Below are 14739 nucleotides of genomic sequence, written 5' to 3'. Positions count from 1 at the left end.
TGTAGCAGCTGTGGGCTAGAAATTATTATTATTTTAATCCTGTGGTCAATTTGCATTGTCAAGGTTCTCTGCGACAAGAAAAACAGGAGAGAAAACTGCCTAGTTTTTAAACTGGGGGAGCTTGTTTTTTTATGACATCTCATATGTGAAACACTCCAGATCTTCTTCCGACCCAAAAAGGCTGGTTTTGTTTGAAGATTGAGAAAGAAAGCACATGAAGGAGAAGCGTGGAAGGTGAACAGAACTGAGAGATGTCCAAAGTCCAAACAAAAAGAGTCTAGAAGAAGTTAAGAGGGAGTTTGGCTCTTGTACAACAGTTACTTCTCTGGTGCATATTCACTTGTCACTCCTGAAAAGTTTTATTTTCAATGTCCCTTCAATGCAGATTAGTTAATATGCTTCAACAAGCCTTTTATACTTGCAGTACGGATGGAGCAATCAATCATATTTACCCAAAGCATATTTTAAGTATAGAAATTTCTGGTCTGTGCTCTTCAATTCCAAGCCCAAAACCAAGAGATAGTTTATTCCAGACTGATAACTCCAAAATAATATGCAAAGTTTAAGGGTGAAGTGGGGTTGGTGGCAATCAAGGAAGTGTAAAAAATGCCCTTGCGACTCCATTCTATCCCTTTGATGCAAGAAGCAGGAAAAATCCATCTGCCTGACATGGAAAAAAATTGAGGGAAGAGAGTGGAGAGGGGGCTAGTGAGGTTAGCTGCAGAATGTGAAGCCTGAGAAATTTCTGGTGCTGTCTGAAGACCAAGAGCAAAGCCTACACACCATACATTTAAAGCACTTTCCCCCCAAAGAATCCTGGGAGTGGTACTTTAAGGGTGCTGGGAACTGTAGCTCTGTGAGAGGAAAACTACGGTCTCCCGAATTCTTTGGAGGAAAGCCATGTGCTTTAAGAGTGTGGTGTGTTGCTATAGAATTGCTCTGATTGCCAAGTTACAACCTATTAAAAACAATTTGTTGTTGTCGTTTAGTCGTGTCCGCCTCTTCGTGACCCCCTGGACCAGAGCAAGCCAGGCACTCCTGTCTTCCACTGCCTCCTGCAGTTTGGTCAAACTCATGCTGGTAGCTTCGAGAACACTGTCCAACCATCTCGTCCTCTGTCGTCCCCTTCCCCCTGTGCCCTCCATCTTTCCCAACATCAGAGTCTTTTCCAGGGAGTCTTCTCTTCTCATGAGGTGGCCAAAGTCTTGGAGTCTCAGCTTCAGGATCTGTGCTTCCAGTGAGCACTCAGGGCTGATTTCCTTCAGAATGGAGAGGTTTGATCTTCTGGCAGTCCATGGGACTCTCAAGAGTCTCCTCCAGCACCATAATTCAAAAGCATCCATTCTCCGGCGATCAGCCTTCTTTATGGTCCAGCTCTCACTTCCATACATCAGTACTGGGAAAACGATAGCTTTAACTATACGGACCTTTGTTGGCAATAGAAAAACAATAAAAACAATAGAATCACCCAATGGGAGGCCACATTGGATGTGGACAGCAGTACCTGAGGGTTTTTAATTCTTCCCTTTGGCACCATTTAATTCCTCCATCCTGTAGCTGCTGAAGAAAAAAGTCAGGCACAATATAGATACCTCTGTCTTGCCTTCACCCCACAGCCGGGTTATTAGCATAATTAGGAGAGGACTTCAATCAAGTAAACAACACGGGCAGGACAAGTTAAAACATCCCTCCCCTGCCCTGATCTAGTATGGACACCCTGCAGATGCTTTTTAATGTTTTTTTACAGTTATTATCTTAATGGCAAGAGATCCAGTCATGGTTCTGCCATGCAACATGCAGGTTTATTCTGGCTTGATCATTTTGGGCCAATCAACATGCAATCTGTGACTAGGATCTCCTATGGGGTTTTTAAATTTGAAAGGTGCTTGGGGGTTAGGTGGGGGATCAGGATCAAGGCCATGAGGGTATTAACCCTTTTCACAAAGAGTTTCTTAAAAATGAAATCTCGCCACCACCCAGCCTCAGAATGCGTGGTGGCCAGGCCTTTGGCTAAAGAACTGTAATATTTCTCTAATGCAGGCATAGGCAAACTCGGCCCTCCAGATGTTTTGGGACTACAACTCCCATCATCCCTAGTTAACAGGACCAGTGGTCAGGGATGATGGGAGTTGTAGTCCCAAAACATCTGGAGGGCCGAGTTTGCCTATGCCTGCTCTAATGGCTATGCAGGTGGTTTCCTGATCTGCAGAGGTGATGTTTGAGACAAGGGCTCTGCAAGGTGTTGTATGTGATGAATGGCAGTTTGCCATTTCAACAAAGATGGGGATAGAGAAAAATTGGGGCATCTCTGTGAAGCAGGGATCTGCTGCCTCTTTGCCACGGCTGCGCTTGTATATTCGCAAATAAAGTCAACATTGCGACAACACTCTGAAAGCTCCAGTGCCATCTCCCATCCAAAGAAAATGAAGCCACTGTAGGTAGCTCTGCCCTTGAAACCTCTCTCCCTGTTTGCTTGGGGAACACAGATGGCACCAGCAGTTCTCCAAAGCAGGGAAGAAGGAAACAAATGCTTGGGGACATTTCTGAACTGGCAAAGGTCTGTGCGCTGTTTCCTCCCTGAACCAGCCGCTCCCTGAAACGCTCAAATAATATATTCCTACCACCAAACAGTCTTACCTGAGATCATCAGGTGAGATGCAAAACACCCAGAGAACATCCTGAAACCTGAAACTCTCACTGTGGCCCATCACAGAACAGGTGTGAGTGGAGTCTGAAGATGGAGTGATGCTGGTGGGGAGAGAGGAGTCAGTCGGCATGATGAATGAGCCTCCTCTAAACCCTTGTTGCCATACATTCAGACCATTTTCACATGACAGTCTCCTGGCCTCTTAAGGGCATGCAGGGTCTTTTGAACTTTAGCCTCTTTGCCATCCTGTTATCCCATGTTAACGTTCCAACCAGCTTCATTAATGTGTAACCCCAAAATTGTGGGTCCCCTACAAACTGACCCCAAAGTTTTGGCACTGGGTTTGGAGTGAACCAGAAAACGTTGGGGGTTTTTTTGGGGGGACCTATGGCCCCCAGTTTGAGTATTAATAACTCAGTTTGGGAGGGCAACACAAAATGTGGGGTTCATGGCACAACACGAACACAAATCTTTGGCATCAATTTGAAGGGGATCGGACAATGTTGGATTGGGGAAGGTGTTAACTTCCAAGCCTGATTTCCTGTATGAATTACTCAGTTTTGGGGGTGGCACAAAACAAGGGGTTCAAGGTACAAAACAGCACAAAATCATTGCAAAAAAAAATGGCACTGGTTTGGAGTTAATTGGACAATGGTTTGGGGGGATACTTACGGCCTCTGGTTTGAGTATCAATCACTCAGCACAATATGTGGAATTTGCAACACAAAATGAACACAAAACTTTGGCATCAGTTTGAAAAGTTACACGTTAAGCTGTTCCAGCCCCTTACCTCACTCACATAGTTGCCGTTGTTTTAAATCCTGTGCATACCGCTTCAGCCTCCAATAGATTTATTCCATTGGATTCATTCATTTAACAACATTCAAAACGACCAGAAAAGACATACCTAATTAATCGGACAGACCTATTTTAAAATGCCAATGGTTTTTACTAGAAATTCTTACAATAATTGCAGGTGGCCAGTGCCATCTCAGAAGAGGGCTTCCCCCTTTCACTGAGGAGGGAACCCCTCTTCTAAGATGTGACGTATGCACGTGGCATCTAAAAAACAGGAAAAGCTGCTTTTTTCATAAAAACACTATCCAATCATGTGCATTCAAAACTCTTCAGTTCCACCGTTCAGCCTAAAAAGGACAGCTTGCAACAATGGTACTGTACACATTAAGCAAACAGTACAAATCCAATTACCGGTATATAGAGAAAGAGCATAAGACCCACAAGACGGGCCAGGATAAAAACAACCAAAACAGCAGATTGGACCCATTAATTCATCCTTCAAAACTCATCTGATGAATCAGTTAGCATTTCTTTCTAACTGGGTGATGTCCCTGACTGGGCAGCATAGCGGAGGGATGTTTGCAGTGGCGTAGTGTGGGGGGTGCAGGGGGGCTGGCCGCACCGGGCGCAACATCTGGGGGGGGCGCGCGCTCGCACTCGCAGCTCTCTGCCCCCTGCTAAAATCCACGGGTTAGGGGGCGCAAACTACTTGCCTTGCCCTGGGTGCTGACAACCCACGCTACGCCACTGGATGTTTGCCAACACGCAGGAACTGAGCGGGTGGTGGGAGAAGCACCCTGAGTGAGGCAGCATCTACAAGTGCTAGCAGCTACCTAGGGCGCGGCTGAATTTCCTCTCTCAGCACTGCCACCTGTTGCTCCTGCGTAGCAGCAGCACAGCAGAAATTAGGATGTGATCAAAGAGAGACCAAGGCTGCGTACGCACTGTGCATTTGAAGCGCACGACTTCCCCTCGGTAATACTGGAAAACTACGGTTGCCACCTTTGTTCTGGCAAAATCCAGGACAGGATGGCGGTGGGGGGGTGTGCATGATCCACCCCACCCACCCCTGTCGCCACCACCTGGTGCTGAAATGACTTCAAAGCAATCCATTACAACCTATCGCAGCCTAACCGGCTGGCCCCTCTGAAATTTGTCACACACGAACACACACACACACACACAAATTTGTAAATCTGTCTGTGTTTTGCTACCCGGAGCTGAAATACATGACCTTTCGCGCACATGCAGTACTGTACAGCAATAAATGCAGGCCAGGGCAAAAATAAATAAATAGGTGGGCATATTTTGATGAGGGGATGAGCTTTGTTCCACATGTTCAATTTCGGAAGGAGATAAAAAATATTAAGGAGGGAGGGAGGGCAAATCTTGTGGGGAGCTGCTCCCTGCCTTCTCTCAAATATTATGTTCAAAACGGGGGTCTCTGGGCTACACTGTCCGAAAACAGCTTTTTTTCCTAGAGACTCAGAACCTGTTGCTCTCTGAGGGATGGGGCCTGGTACTCCCAGGCTGCAGCCATAACCCAGACCAAGCTGCAGGGAAGGGGAAGGGACAACATGAAATCCTTGCCCTGGTTTGCTCTTTCTTGCTCTTTAGTGGGGGGGGGGGGGGGAGGAAAGAAGAGAGAATGAGTGAGTGAGTCCAGCAGCAAAGTAGAAACAGGGGGAATACAGGACAAACTGTGTCCTGTATTGAATCAATTCAGAACGTAGCATTTTACATTTAAATAAGGGATAATCCCGTGGTTTTCCCAGTAGTGATGTATGGAAGTGAGAGCTGGACCATAAAGAAGGCTGATCGCCAAAGAATGGATGCTTTTGAATTCTGGTGCTGGATGAGACTCTTGAGAGTCCCATGGACTGCAAGAAGATCAAACCTATCTATTCTTAAGGAAATCAGCCCTGAGTGCTCACTGGAAGGACTGATCCTGAAGCTGAAGCTCCAATACTTTGGCCGCCTCATGAGAAGAAAAGACTCCCTGGAAAAGACCCTGATGTTGGGGAAGATTGGGGGCACAAGGAGAAGGGGACGACAGAGGACGAGATGGTTGGACAGTGTTCTCGAAGCTACCAGCATGAGTTTGACCAAACTGCGGGAGGCAGTGGAAGACAGGAGTGCCAGGCGTCCTCTGGTCCACAGGGTCACGAAGAGTCGGACACAACTAAACGACTAAACAACAAGGGATAATCCCGTAGTGTATAGGATTGGTGGCAGCCCTACTGGGAACTGTAGTTTATCCCTCCCAGGGGCACAAGCCCCAGCGCCCTTAACAAGCTACGCTTCCCAGGGTTATTGGGGGGAAGTTGTGTGCTTTTTTAATGTAGAGTGTGTCTGGAGCCCAAGACAGTGGGGAGAAGGTCATTTTTCATCTGCTCCTACTCATTTACTCTTGTTAATTGTTTTCCTAACGCAATTTTAAATCTTGGAATCGTAACGTTGCGTTTTATTCATTTGCTGTAACCCACCTCAGGAGGATATGATATCCCCTAATGGCTAGAAATCCATTAAATAATGTCTGTCAAAGACCACGACCAGAATTGGCTGAAAGGGGTGGAAGGGAATTAGATGCATCACTAATACCGAAAAGGAGGTTAGTGGGATGGGTGAGGAGAGGAGCTTATTGAAATGAAGGCAGCCCTGTATTTAATATTTTTAATGTCTGATGTTTTTTCATGTTTTTACTATTCTGCTGGGAGCTGCCAGAGTGGCTGGAGAAACCCAGCCAGATGGGTGGGGTATAATTATTATTGTTGTTGTTGTTGTTGTTGTTGTTCACAGGATAATTTTTACATTCTGTCTGGAGTGCCCCAGCCTTCCGGGCTTGGCTAATTTAAAGGAAAAAGAAAATGGGTTTTTAGTACAGAAATCAGCCACACTTGACACTGAACTCCAAGGCCTCACACTTGCAAACCGTTTCCAAGCATTCCTCTCCAGCACACTTCATTTCTGCAACACATGCATGGAATGAAGCTATGTGGTTTTAGCAGAAATGTTATAAAGGATTAAGTAAAAATGGATTGGTAATTAGTGAAAGAGGAGTATGTAAAATTATAGTATATCAAGATAAATTTTTAGGATAAAAACAAAGATGGAAAGGATTTGCTGAAATATCTAATTGAACTAGAATACAAAAAAGGGAGGTGTGAGGAGGTCAAGGAAATAAGCAAAGGAAAGAAAGTTATGTAAAGGTTGGATTTGTGTTTTTTTGTGTGCTTTGTTTGTTTAACTTTTTCTACTTTTCTTTCTGTAACCTTCAAAACTTCAATAAAATCTATCATTTCTGCAACACATGCAAGGGCACATGCACAGGAAAGAATAGGAAGTGGAAGGGAAAGGGTCATGGGCCTTGCCTCACCCATGAGGCAAGGCGATGCATCTGCCTCAGGCTGCAGAATACACCGGGGCAGCAGATCCCAATGTCGATCTTTCTTCCCCTCCTTGTTCCTGATGTAGATCTTCATTCATCCCTTCTTCCCTGGTGGAGAGGGGAGGGGGCAATCTGGTGCTCTGCCTCAGGACCAAAACATCTCAGGCCAGCCCTGCATGGACTCAGCGCTAGGGTTGCCAAAAGACCATGTTATGTACTGAGTTGAATAGGATCCAAAAAGCAGCAGTCTGATTGGTCCTAGAACAATAGGGTCCAGAATGCAGCAGTCTGATTGGTCCTAGAACAATGCAGCAGTATGATTGGTCCGCAGGAGCCACCCAATCCAGCTCCAGGTGGAAGTGAATCCGCAACCTGATTGGCCTACAGGAGAATCCCAGAATTAGCCAATCACGTGCGACCCATTGTGTAAATAATGTATATAAAGCAGATATTTTCGGAAAACTTTCATTCCTCACTACTACGAGCTGAATAAAGAGCATGAAATCCACACTCGACTCCGAATATATTTCACACCAGAAGTTTGATCTGCAAAAATCAGCAGGTGAAGGGGTTTTTTTTGGGGGGGGGGTGCGGCATGGACATTAGTGCCTCCCGCTGCTGTTGTTCAAGACATAGAAACATCAGGCACTAGTAAGCGGTCAAACTTACCCAACAATGGACTACAGCAGGGGAAATTCTGGTAGGGGGGAAAGCAGAAGTGGATGACATCTCCACCCCATGCTTTTAAAGCACATTGAGCACAAATTTAAAGCACATGACTTCTCCCAAAGGCTCCTGGGAACTGCAGTTTCCCCTTCACAGAGCTCCCAATTCCTAGCACCCTTTACAAACTAATGCTCCCAGGATTCTTTGGGGGAAATTATGTGCTTTTAATGTATACTGTGGATCAGCTCAAAGCATAGCTGTCAAGTGTCCCTTATTTGGCGGGACAGTCCCTTATCGCAGGGCCATGTCCCACTGCTATCCCTTATTTATGATGTCCCTTAAATAAGCTACTGAAGGTAATGGGGCCCTTTCTATGTCTAGCTGTCCTTTGTCAACAACAAATTGTTGCTGTTTTTTTTGTGTTGAATATATGCTATATGGTAATTTATAGGACCTAATAGGTATCTAAAGCCATTTGCACGCAACTAAATATGTATTTTATCAAAGTAATTGTTGATCCCTTATTTTGGCTGCTGATCCCTTATTTTCGAGGCCGCTGGTCCCTTATTTTCAAATCTGTAAGTTGACAGCTATGGCTCAAAGGCTGAAGAGACTGGGCGAAGTTGTGGAGACGTGGCATGACATAGGACTTGTAGTTTTTGGAGACCACAGGAGGGTCCACACATTTCGTAGCCTGTTTGGAATCTGTGGCCTGTGGGTGGACAATTCAATATTTTATTAAAGTGGATTTATTTAACTGTGCTTTCTATTTTAGGGGCTATAACTTTTACAAATGGAAAACAGAACAAGATAGACTGTAAAAATACATGGTTGAATAAAACATTTATTTTATATGTATATATACACACACACCTCGCCCTTGCTCATGGATTTTTCCTAGTGAGCTTTCCCCATCAACCTGTGGCAACAGAGCGATGTGGTAAAAGTCACTGCTTTGCTTTTGGGCTGGCCCAAAATTTGCAGAGCATTTTGCTTTGTAGGGGAAATTGCAGAGTAACAAACTCTGGCAAACGGCATTCAAGCAACTCTTGAGGTCTGGATGGACAGGAGGTGCTGGAGGAGACAGTTGGGATGTGGCCACCTCAACCTCTCTTTTCTTTTCCGCAGGACCCAGGTGACCCCGAGTGGGAGGCCCAAAGTAGCCTGTCAAGATGGGTGAAATAGAGCAGATGAAGCAAGAAGCTGAGCAGCTGAAGAAGCAGATTGAGGTAATGTGGGGTGGGGCACGTAAGCCAGGATGAGAACCTAGCCCCCTCCAGACTTTCTTGGCCTCCATGGTCAATGGTCAGGGATGGTAGGAATCGTAGTCCAAAAACATCTAAAGCAGTGTTTCCCAAACTTGGGTCGCCATCTTTTTTTTGGACTTCAACTCCCATCATCCCTAGCTAGTAAGAAGACCAGTGGTCAGGGATGATGGGAATTGTAGTCCGAAAACAGCTGGCATCCAGAGGTTGGGAAACACTGATCCAGAAGGCCAGAGGTTCTCCATCTATAGTGTGGTGGCCAGGCTATGAATCAGAAAGACCCTAGTCCAGATCTTCCTTGCCATTTACAATAAGAAATAAATCAGATGAGAGAATCTTTCACATAAACGCCACCCCCCCCCCCCAATTTTTCAATTGATTTGCCTAAGATCCAGGACAAAGCGCCACCTTCCGGAAATTCCCCTATAACATCAATTCTGCCTTTGAAATCCCAGTAATGTCTGGGAAAATCCAGACATGTTGCAGCCCTGTTATAGACGCAGACCTTCTTTGGATAAATGCAGTGATATTTGGTATGAATTTATGGCTAATATATTAGGTTATTGATAATTATATCTGTATTAGGATAATAAGAATAAACATGCCTGTATATTAAACGTATGGTCATGTAACAGTATTTTTTTAAAATATTCTTTTACTCTCCCTTTTTTCTCCTTTTTTTCTCAATCTTTTTATAAATGAAATTCTTCTTCTTCTTCTATTATTATTATTATTATTATTATTATTATTATTATTTCAAGGCCAGGTAATCTGAGACACCCAGCTTCCACAAAGATACAGAAGATCTCCAGGCCTACTGCCTCTTTTCACCTGTAATTTCATCCCATCTCTCCTTTCTTGCAGGATGCCCGAAAAGCTTGTGCGGACACTACGCTTGCACAGGTAGGAAGGGCTGATATTAAATCACTGTGTCTGGGCAGAATTTGTCTAAAGGGAAGAATCTGTCAACCAGAAATCAGGCTTTTCACTCTGCCTTAGCCAGTTTCCCCTCTCTTCTTCGAGACTCTTGCAAGCTTCCCAATCATAAATTTTCACCAGCAGACAGAGAAATATCTAAGTTACAATTTTTCTGGTGCCAAAAATGTTTTAAGAAAGAGAGGGCGCAGATCTTCTGACCACGAATGGTTCTTTGAGTGAGATGTCAGTTCCTCGACTCGCCAGCTCATTTTAGCCCCCATCTGAGCCCCTGGGCGCAGGCGGCAGAAAACGGCTTTGATCAGAGCATTTGAGGTTATTCCCTCGATCACTCTTTATCTCAGAGTGCCTGGTTGTCAGACATTCAGTTTGATTACCATCAATCACCACGTAATTATCTCCTGTCATCAGAGAGCCGAGACTGTCAACCCACCATTCCTTCCGCCAGAAGTCCCCTGTTTAAGGTGGTTTGTGTACATGGAAGGAGAGACGAACTAATACCATGCAGCCATGACAGTGTGTGTTCATACCTGCATTGTCCCTCCTTCCGCCATGCACCTTTGATGGCAGGGGCTGAAACTTCCTCCTTTCTCTGCAGCTTGTGTCCGGGCTGGAAGTGGTTGGGCGCATTCAGATGCGTACACGGAGGACTCTGCGTGGACACTTGGCTAAGATCTATGCTTGTCACTGGTCCACAGATTCCAAGTAAGTGATGCAAAAGGATTGCACCTGCTTCCCCTTGTTGCGCCCTGTGCCAGAAGCTCCTTCCCTCAGGCTCAAGGTATTTTGGCACCTGAGGCAAGCCACAAAATGGTGCCCAGGAAGATCTACGCTGGGAACGGGTGGGAGAATCAAATCAACCTTACAATGGTTGAAGTGGGAATCAAGGGCCGTCATGTAAATTGTTGGTGTTGTATAATCATTGCGATGCTATTATGTGAGTCTAAGCTATAAGAGTGCCCTGTAGGCAGAGAAAGGCAAGCCCACCCTTCCACTACCCCTTAATTACTCAAGTGTAGTAATTACGTTGACATCAAAACGCCAGTCCATATCTCTCCCCCGCACCACAGTCCTATTTAATCCAGGTATAAAATTCTTAGGGGGGACGCAATAATTAAAACAACAACACCTATTACCAGCCACCTGTTAGCAATATCTCAATAGACCATGAAAATTAAGCCCTCTTCTGGAAGTGCCCTATGTAGTAGAAAACACAAAAGTGCCCTTGAGAATACAGACTGAACCAGGAAGAAGAAGAAGAGGAAGAGGAGGAGGAGGAGGAGTTTGGACTTGATATCCTCCCTTTCACTCTCCTTAAGGAGTCTCAAAGCGGCTAACATTCTCCTTTCCCTTCCTCCCCCACAACAAACACTCTGTGAGGTGAGTGGGGCTGAGAGACTTCAGAGAAGTGTGACTGGCCCAAGGTCACCCAGCAGCTGCATGTGGAAGAGCGGAGACGCGAACCCAGTTCACCAGATTACGAGTCCACCGCTCTTAACCATTACACCAGGCTTCCTCAACCTCGGCCCTCCAGATGTTTTGAGACTACAATTCCCATCATCCCTGACTACTAGTCCTGCTAGCTAGGGATCATGGGAGTTGTAGGCCAAAAACATCTGGAGGGCCAAGGTTGAGGAAGCCTGCTGGCTGCCCTGAAGGTTTGGTAGTCCTGGGGGAAAAGGCAATGGCTTGAGATGAGGCAAGGAGGTGTACTCTGAAAGAGAGAGCCTTCAGGACCTTACCTGTCAAAGCCACCCAGCTGACGTGCACCTGGTTCTCTCCCTTAGGCTCATGGTCAGTGCCTCACAAGACGGGAAACTTATTGTCTGGGACACGTACACAACCAACAAGGTAAGGGATATTATCAGCAGGTACGAACCATCTAGCAGTCAGCAAGATCAGAAATGAAAAGATGACAATTTCCCCCAGAGCCACAAACATCTTGTTCCTGAGTTTGTTTTGCTGCATCTGAATTGCAGCCCGTGTTTCTTTCAATGTTCCTAGCTACATCTGCTTGCATAATATTGTATAATAGAAACATAGAGTTGGAAGGGACCTGGGAGGGCGGGGCGGTTATCTAGCCCAAACCCCTGCAATGCAGGAATCTCAACAAAAGCACCCATGGCAGATGGCCATTGGGGCTGGGCGATATATATCAAAATATTGTCCAAAACCTGTTTGACAATCATGGTGTGTGTGTGGTGTGTGTGTGTGTGTGTGTGTGTGTGTGTGTGTGTAATGCAAAAATCAAAATGTGGGCAAAACCATGAACCCAGCCAAGGCCTCTGCATAGCTCCATCCTTGTTTCAGACATCATGATAAATCAATATAGCGCGATGTTTAGCTGGTTATATATCGTGATGTTGAAAACCAGATACAGTATTAAAGGTAAAAGTAAAGGGACCCCTGACCATTAGGTGCAGTCGTGGCCGACTCTGAGGTTGTGGTGCTCATCTCGCTTTACTGGCCGAGGGAGCTGACGTTCAGCTTCCGGGTCATGTGGCCAGCATGACTAAGCCACTTCTGGCGAACCAGAGCAGCGCACGGAAACACCGTTTACCTTTCCGCCAGAGCGGTACCTATTTATCTACTTGCACTTTGACATGCTTTCAAACTGCTAGGTTGGCAGGAGCAGGGACCGAGCAACGGGAGCTCACCCGAACCGCCGCCCTTCTGATCGGCAAGCCCTAGGCTCTGTGGTTTAACCCACAGCCCCACCCGCGCCCCACAGTATTGCCCAGCCCTAAATTGGCCATCCAACCTTACTTTGGATTTCTACCCTGTCCTCTGATCCCAGGTTCATGCCATTCCTCTACGCTCCTCCTGGGTCATGACCTGTGCCTACGCCCCATCAGGGAATTTTGTGGCCTGCGGAGGTCTCGACAACATGTGCTCCATCTACAACCTCAAGAGCCGCGAAGGGAATGTGAAAGTGAGCCGGGAGCTCTCAGCCCATACAGGTGATCTTTCTGTCAGGACTTTACACCTTCTGTCCTCCCACAGAATCACAGGAAACACACGGGAAGCAGCACCAAGTGCCAAATTCAACTTCCTGGAACTCCCAGCTTGACACAAGATGCTGCCTTGTTCCAAGTTACAGCATTGGCCGAATCCGCTCTCTACACTGTCTGGCAGCTGCTCTCCTGCTCTGTCAGGCAGGATTCCTGGGGAGATGGAGATGGAGAAGTTTCTAGCCCTGTGATTGTGAAGATATGCTTCCAAGTGTGGGTAACATGAGGCAAAATCTCAGAAGCCCAAGTGGTTGCTGAATACGACCCCCAGTGGTAGCCCTGTGTAGATCCTTCTTCCTCTCTACAAAGTGGGATAAATGATCGTTCTTATAGTAAAAGTAAAGGTAAAGGGACCCCTGACCATTAGGTCCAGTCGTGGCCGACTCTGGGGTTGCGGCGCTCATCTTGCTTTATTGGCTGAGGGAGCCGGTGTACAGCTTCCGGGTCATGTGGCCAGCATGACTAAGCCACTTCTGGCGAACCAGAGCAGCGCACGGAAACGACGTTTACCTTCCCGCCAGAGCGGTACCTATTTATCTACTTGCACTTTGACATGCTTTCAAACTGCTAGGTTGGCAGGAGCAGGGACTGAGCAACGGGTGTTCATCCCATCGCGAGGACTTGAACCGCCGACCTTCTGATCGGCAAGTCCTAGGCTCTGCGGTTTAACCCACAGCACCACCCACATCCCATGTTCTTATAGTACAAATTGCAAAACAATGCACAATATTTTCCTTATCGGCCTTATTTATCTAGGTTGCCCAGTTCAGCTTTTCGTGGTCCAAAATGTTGATTTCAAAAAACTAATCACTTTCTTTAAGCAGGGAGTACGGACAGTGCCTGTAGTAACCTCTACCACCACAAACTTGAGATATTCAGAGTCTGTTATCTCTTCCCTGCAGGTTATCTCTCCTGCTGTCGATTCCTAGATGACAACAACATTGTGACCAGCTCTGGGGACACCACGTGGTGAGTGTATCTTATCTAGCCATGTAGGAAGGGGGGGAGGGAGAGGGAGCAGGAGAGAGATTGATGAAGGAATGACAAGTGCTTGAAGGAAAAAATTATTTCAGCCCCAGTATGTTTCAGAATAATCCTCCTTCAGGAACATTGTATATATTAAAAACACACACACACACACACAGAGAGAGAGAGAGAGAGAGAGAGAGAGAGAGAGAGAGAGCGCGCGCACTGGGACAGTATTATGTTTCATAATCTCATAATACAGTAAATATGAAACAAAGTGATTAAATTACTTATTATAAAGGGTGGGTGGGTATAGTTTCACAATATACAAACAGAACAAAACAAAACAAAACAAAACAGTATAGGAAGAAACCGTTAATAACCTTTATTACATTTCATGTAGCATACAAAAATCTCAAAACTATTTCCAGCGAAGCATCTGGATTTAGATTTCATTGTACCTTAGTACACCAGTACATGGTGAAGAAAGTCCATTTTTAAACAAAGCAGCCACAATTCCCCTTACCCTCTCTGACCTGAATCATACTAGTCAGTTTAACTGTGCAGGCTATATCCCAAACTTTGGCCAGCCAGGAGATTTTATTCCAGCTCTAAACAATAATTATACAAACTGCACAAAATAAATAAAGGAACCTCTCCCTGTCACCTTTTGATATACCCAAAAGGAGTAGTCAGTGGATCTCTTGGTAAGCTTCATCCAGTGATGATTTTGATTTCCTAAGTATTTTAGGACACTTCCAAAAAATATGTAAAATGTCAGCAATGGGCATCTTACATCTCCAACATAAACCACTCGCAGTTTCATATGCACAAGTAAAACATTATGATTTTAAGGATCCTTAAAGCCACAACCAGATCAGATACAAGAGCAGAGCAGGTGGCAATTTTAGTCATGTTGCCGCTGCTGTTCGCTGCCTTGAGGTCTGTTTTGAGGAAAGGTGGGACAGAAGTACTTTAAATAAACAAATGAGAGAGAGAGGAAAAAAGTGTGTGTGTGTGTGTGTGTGTGTGTGTTTCTCTGGATGAACTCATGAGCAGAAC

General features: G+C 45.6%; 1 protein-coding gene across 1 annotated transcript in view; it reads left to right on the top strand.

The window, feature by feature from the left end:
* Nucleotides 1-14739, top strand: part of GNB3 (G protein subunit beta 3) — a 28741-nt gene that overhangs the window by 10406 nt on the left and 3596 nt on the right. The window contains exons 2-7 of the mRNA XM_079960338.1: nucleotides 8628-8728; nucleotides 9629-9667; nucleotides 10299-10405; nucleotides 11488-11551; nucleotides 12498-12660; nucleotides 13614-13680. Of these exons, the coding sequence (XP_079816464.1) occupies nucleotides 8672-8728; nucleotides 9629-9667; nucleotides 10299-10405; nucleotides 11488-11551; nucleotides 12498-12660; nucleotides 13614-13680 (497 nt within the window). The 5' untranslated portion in view covers nucleotides 8628-8671. The remainder of the gene's footprint in view (nucleotides 1-8627; nucleotides 8729-9628; nucleotides 9668-10298; nucleotides 10406-11487; nucleotides 11552-12497; nucleotides 12661-13613; nucleotides 13681-14739) is intronic.

This window comes from Podarcis cretensis, assembly GCF_951804945.1.
Source record: "Podarcis cretensis genome assembly, chromosome: 17".
NCBI lineage: Eukaryota > Metazoa > Chordata > Lepidosauria > Squamata > Lacertidae > Podarcis > Podarcis cretensis.
The sequence above is the reverse complement of the archived record's forward strand: the minus strand, read 5'-3'. Positions and strand labels throughout refer to the sequence as shown.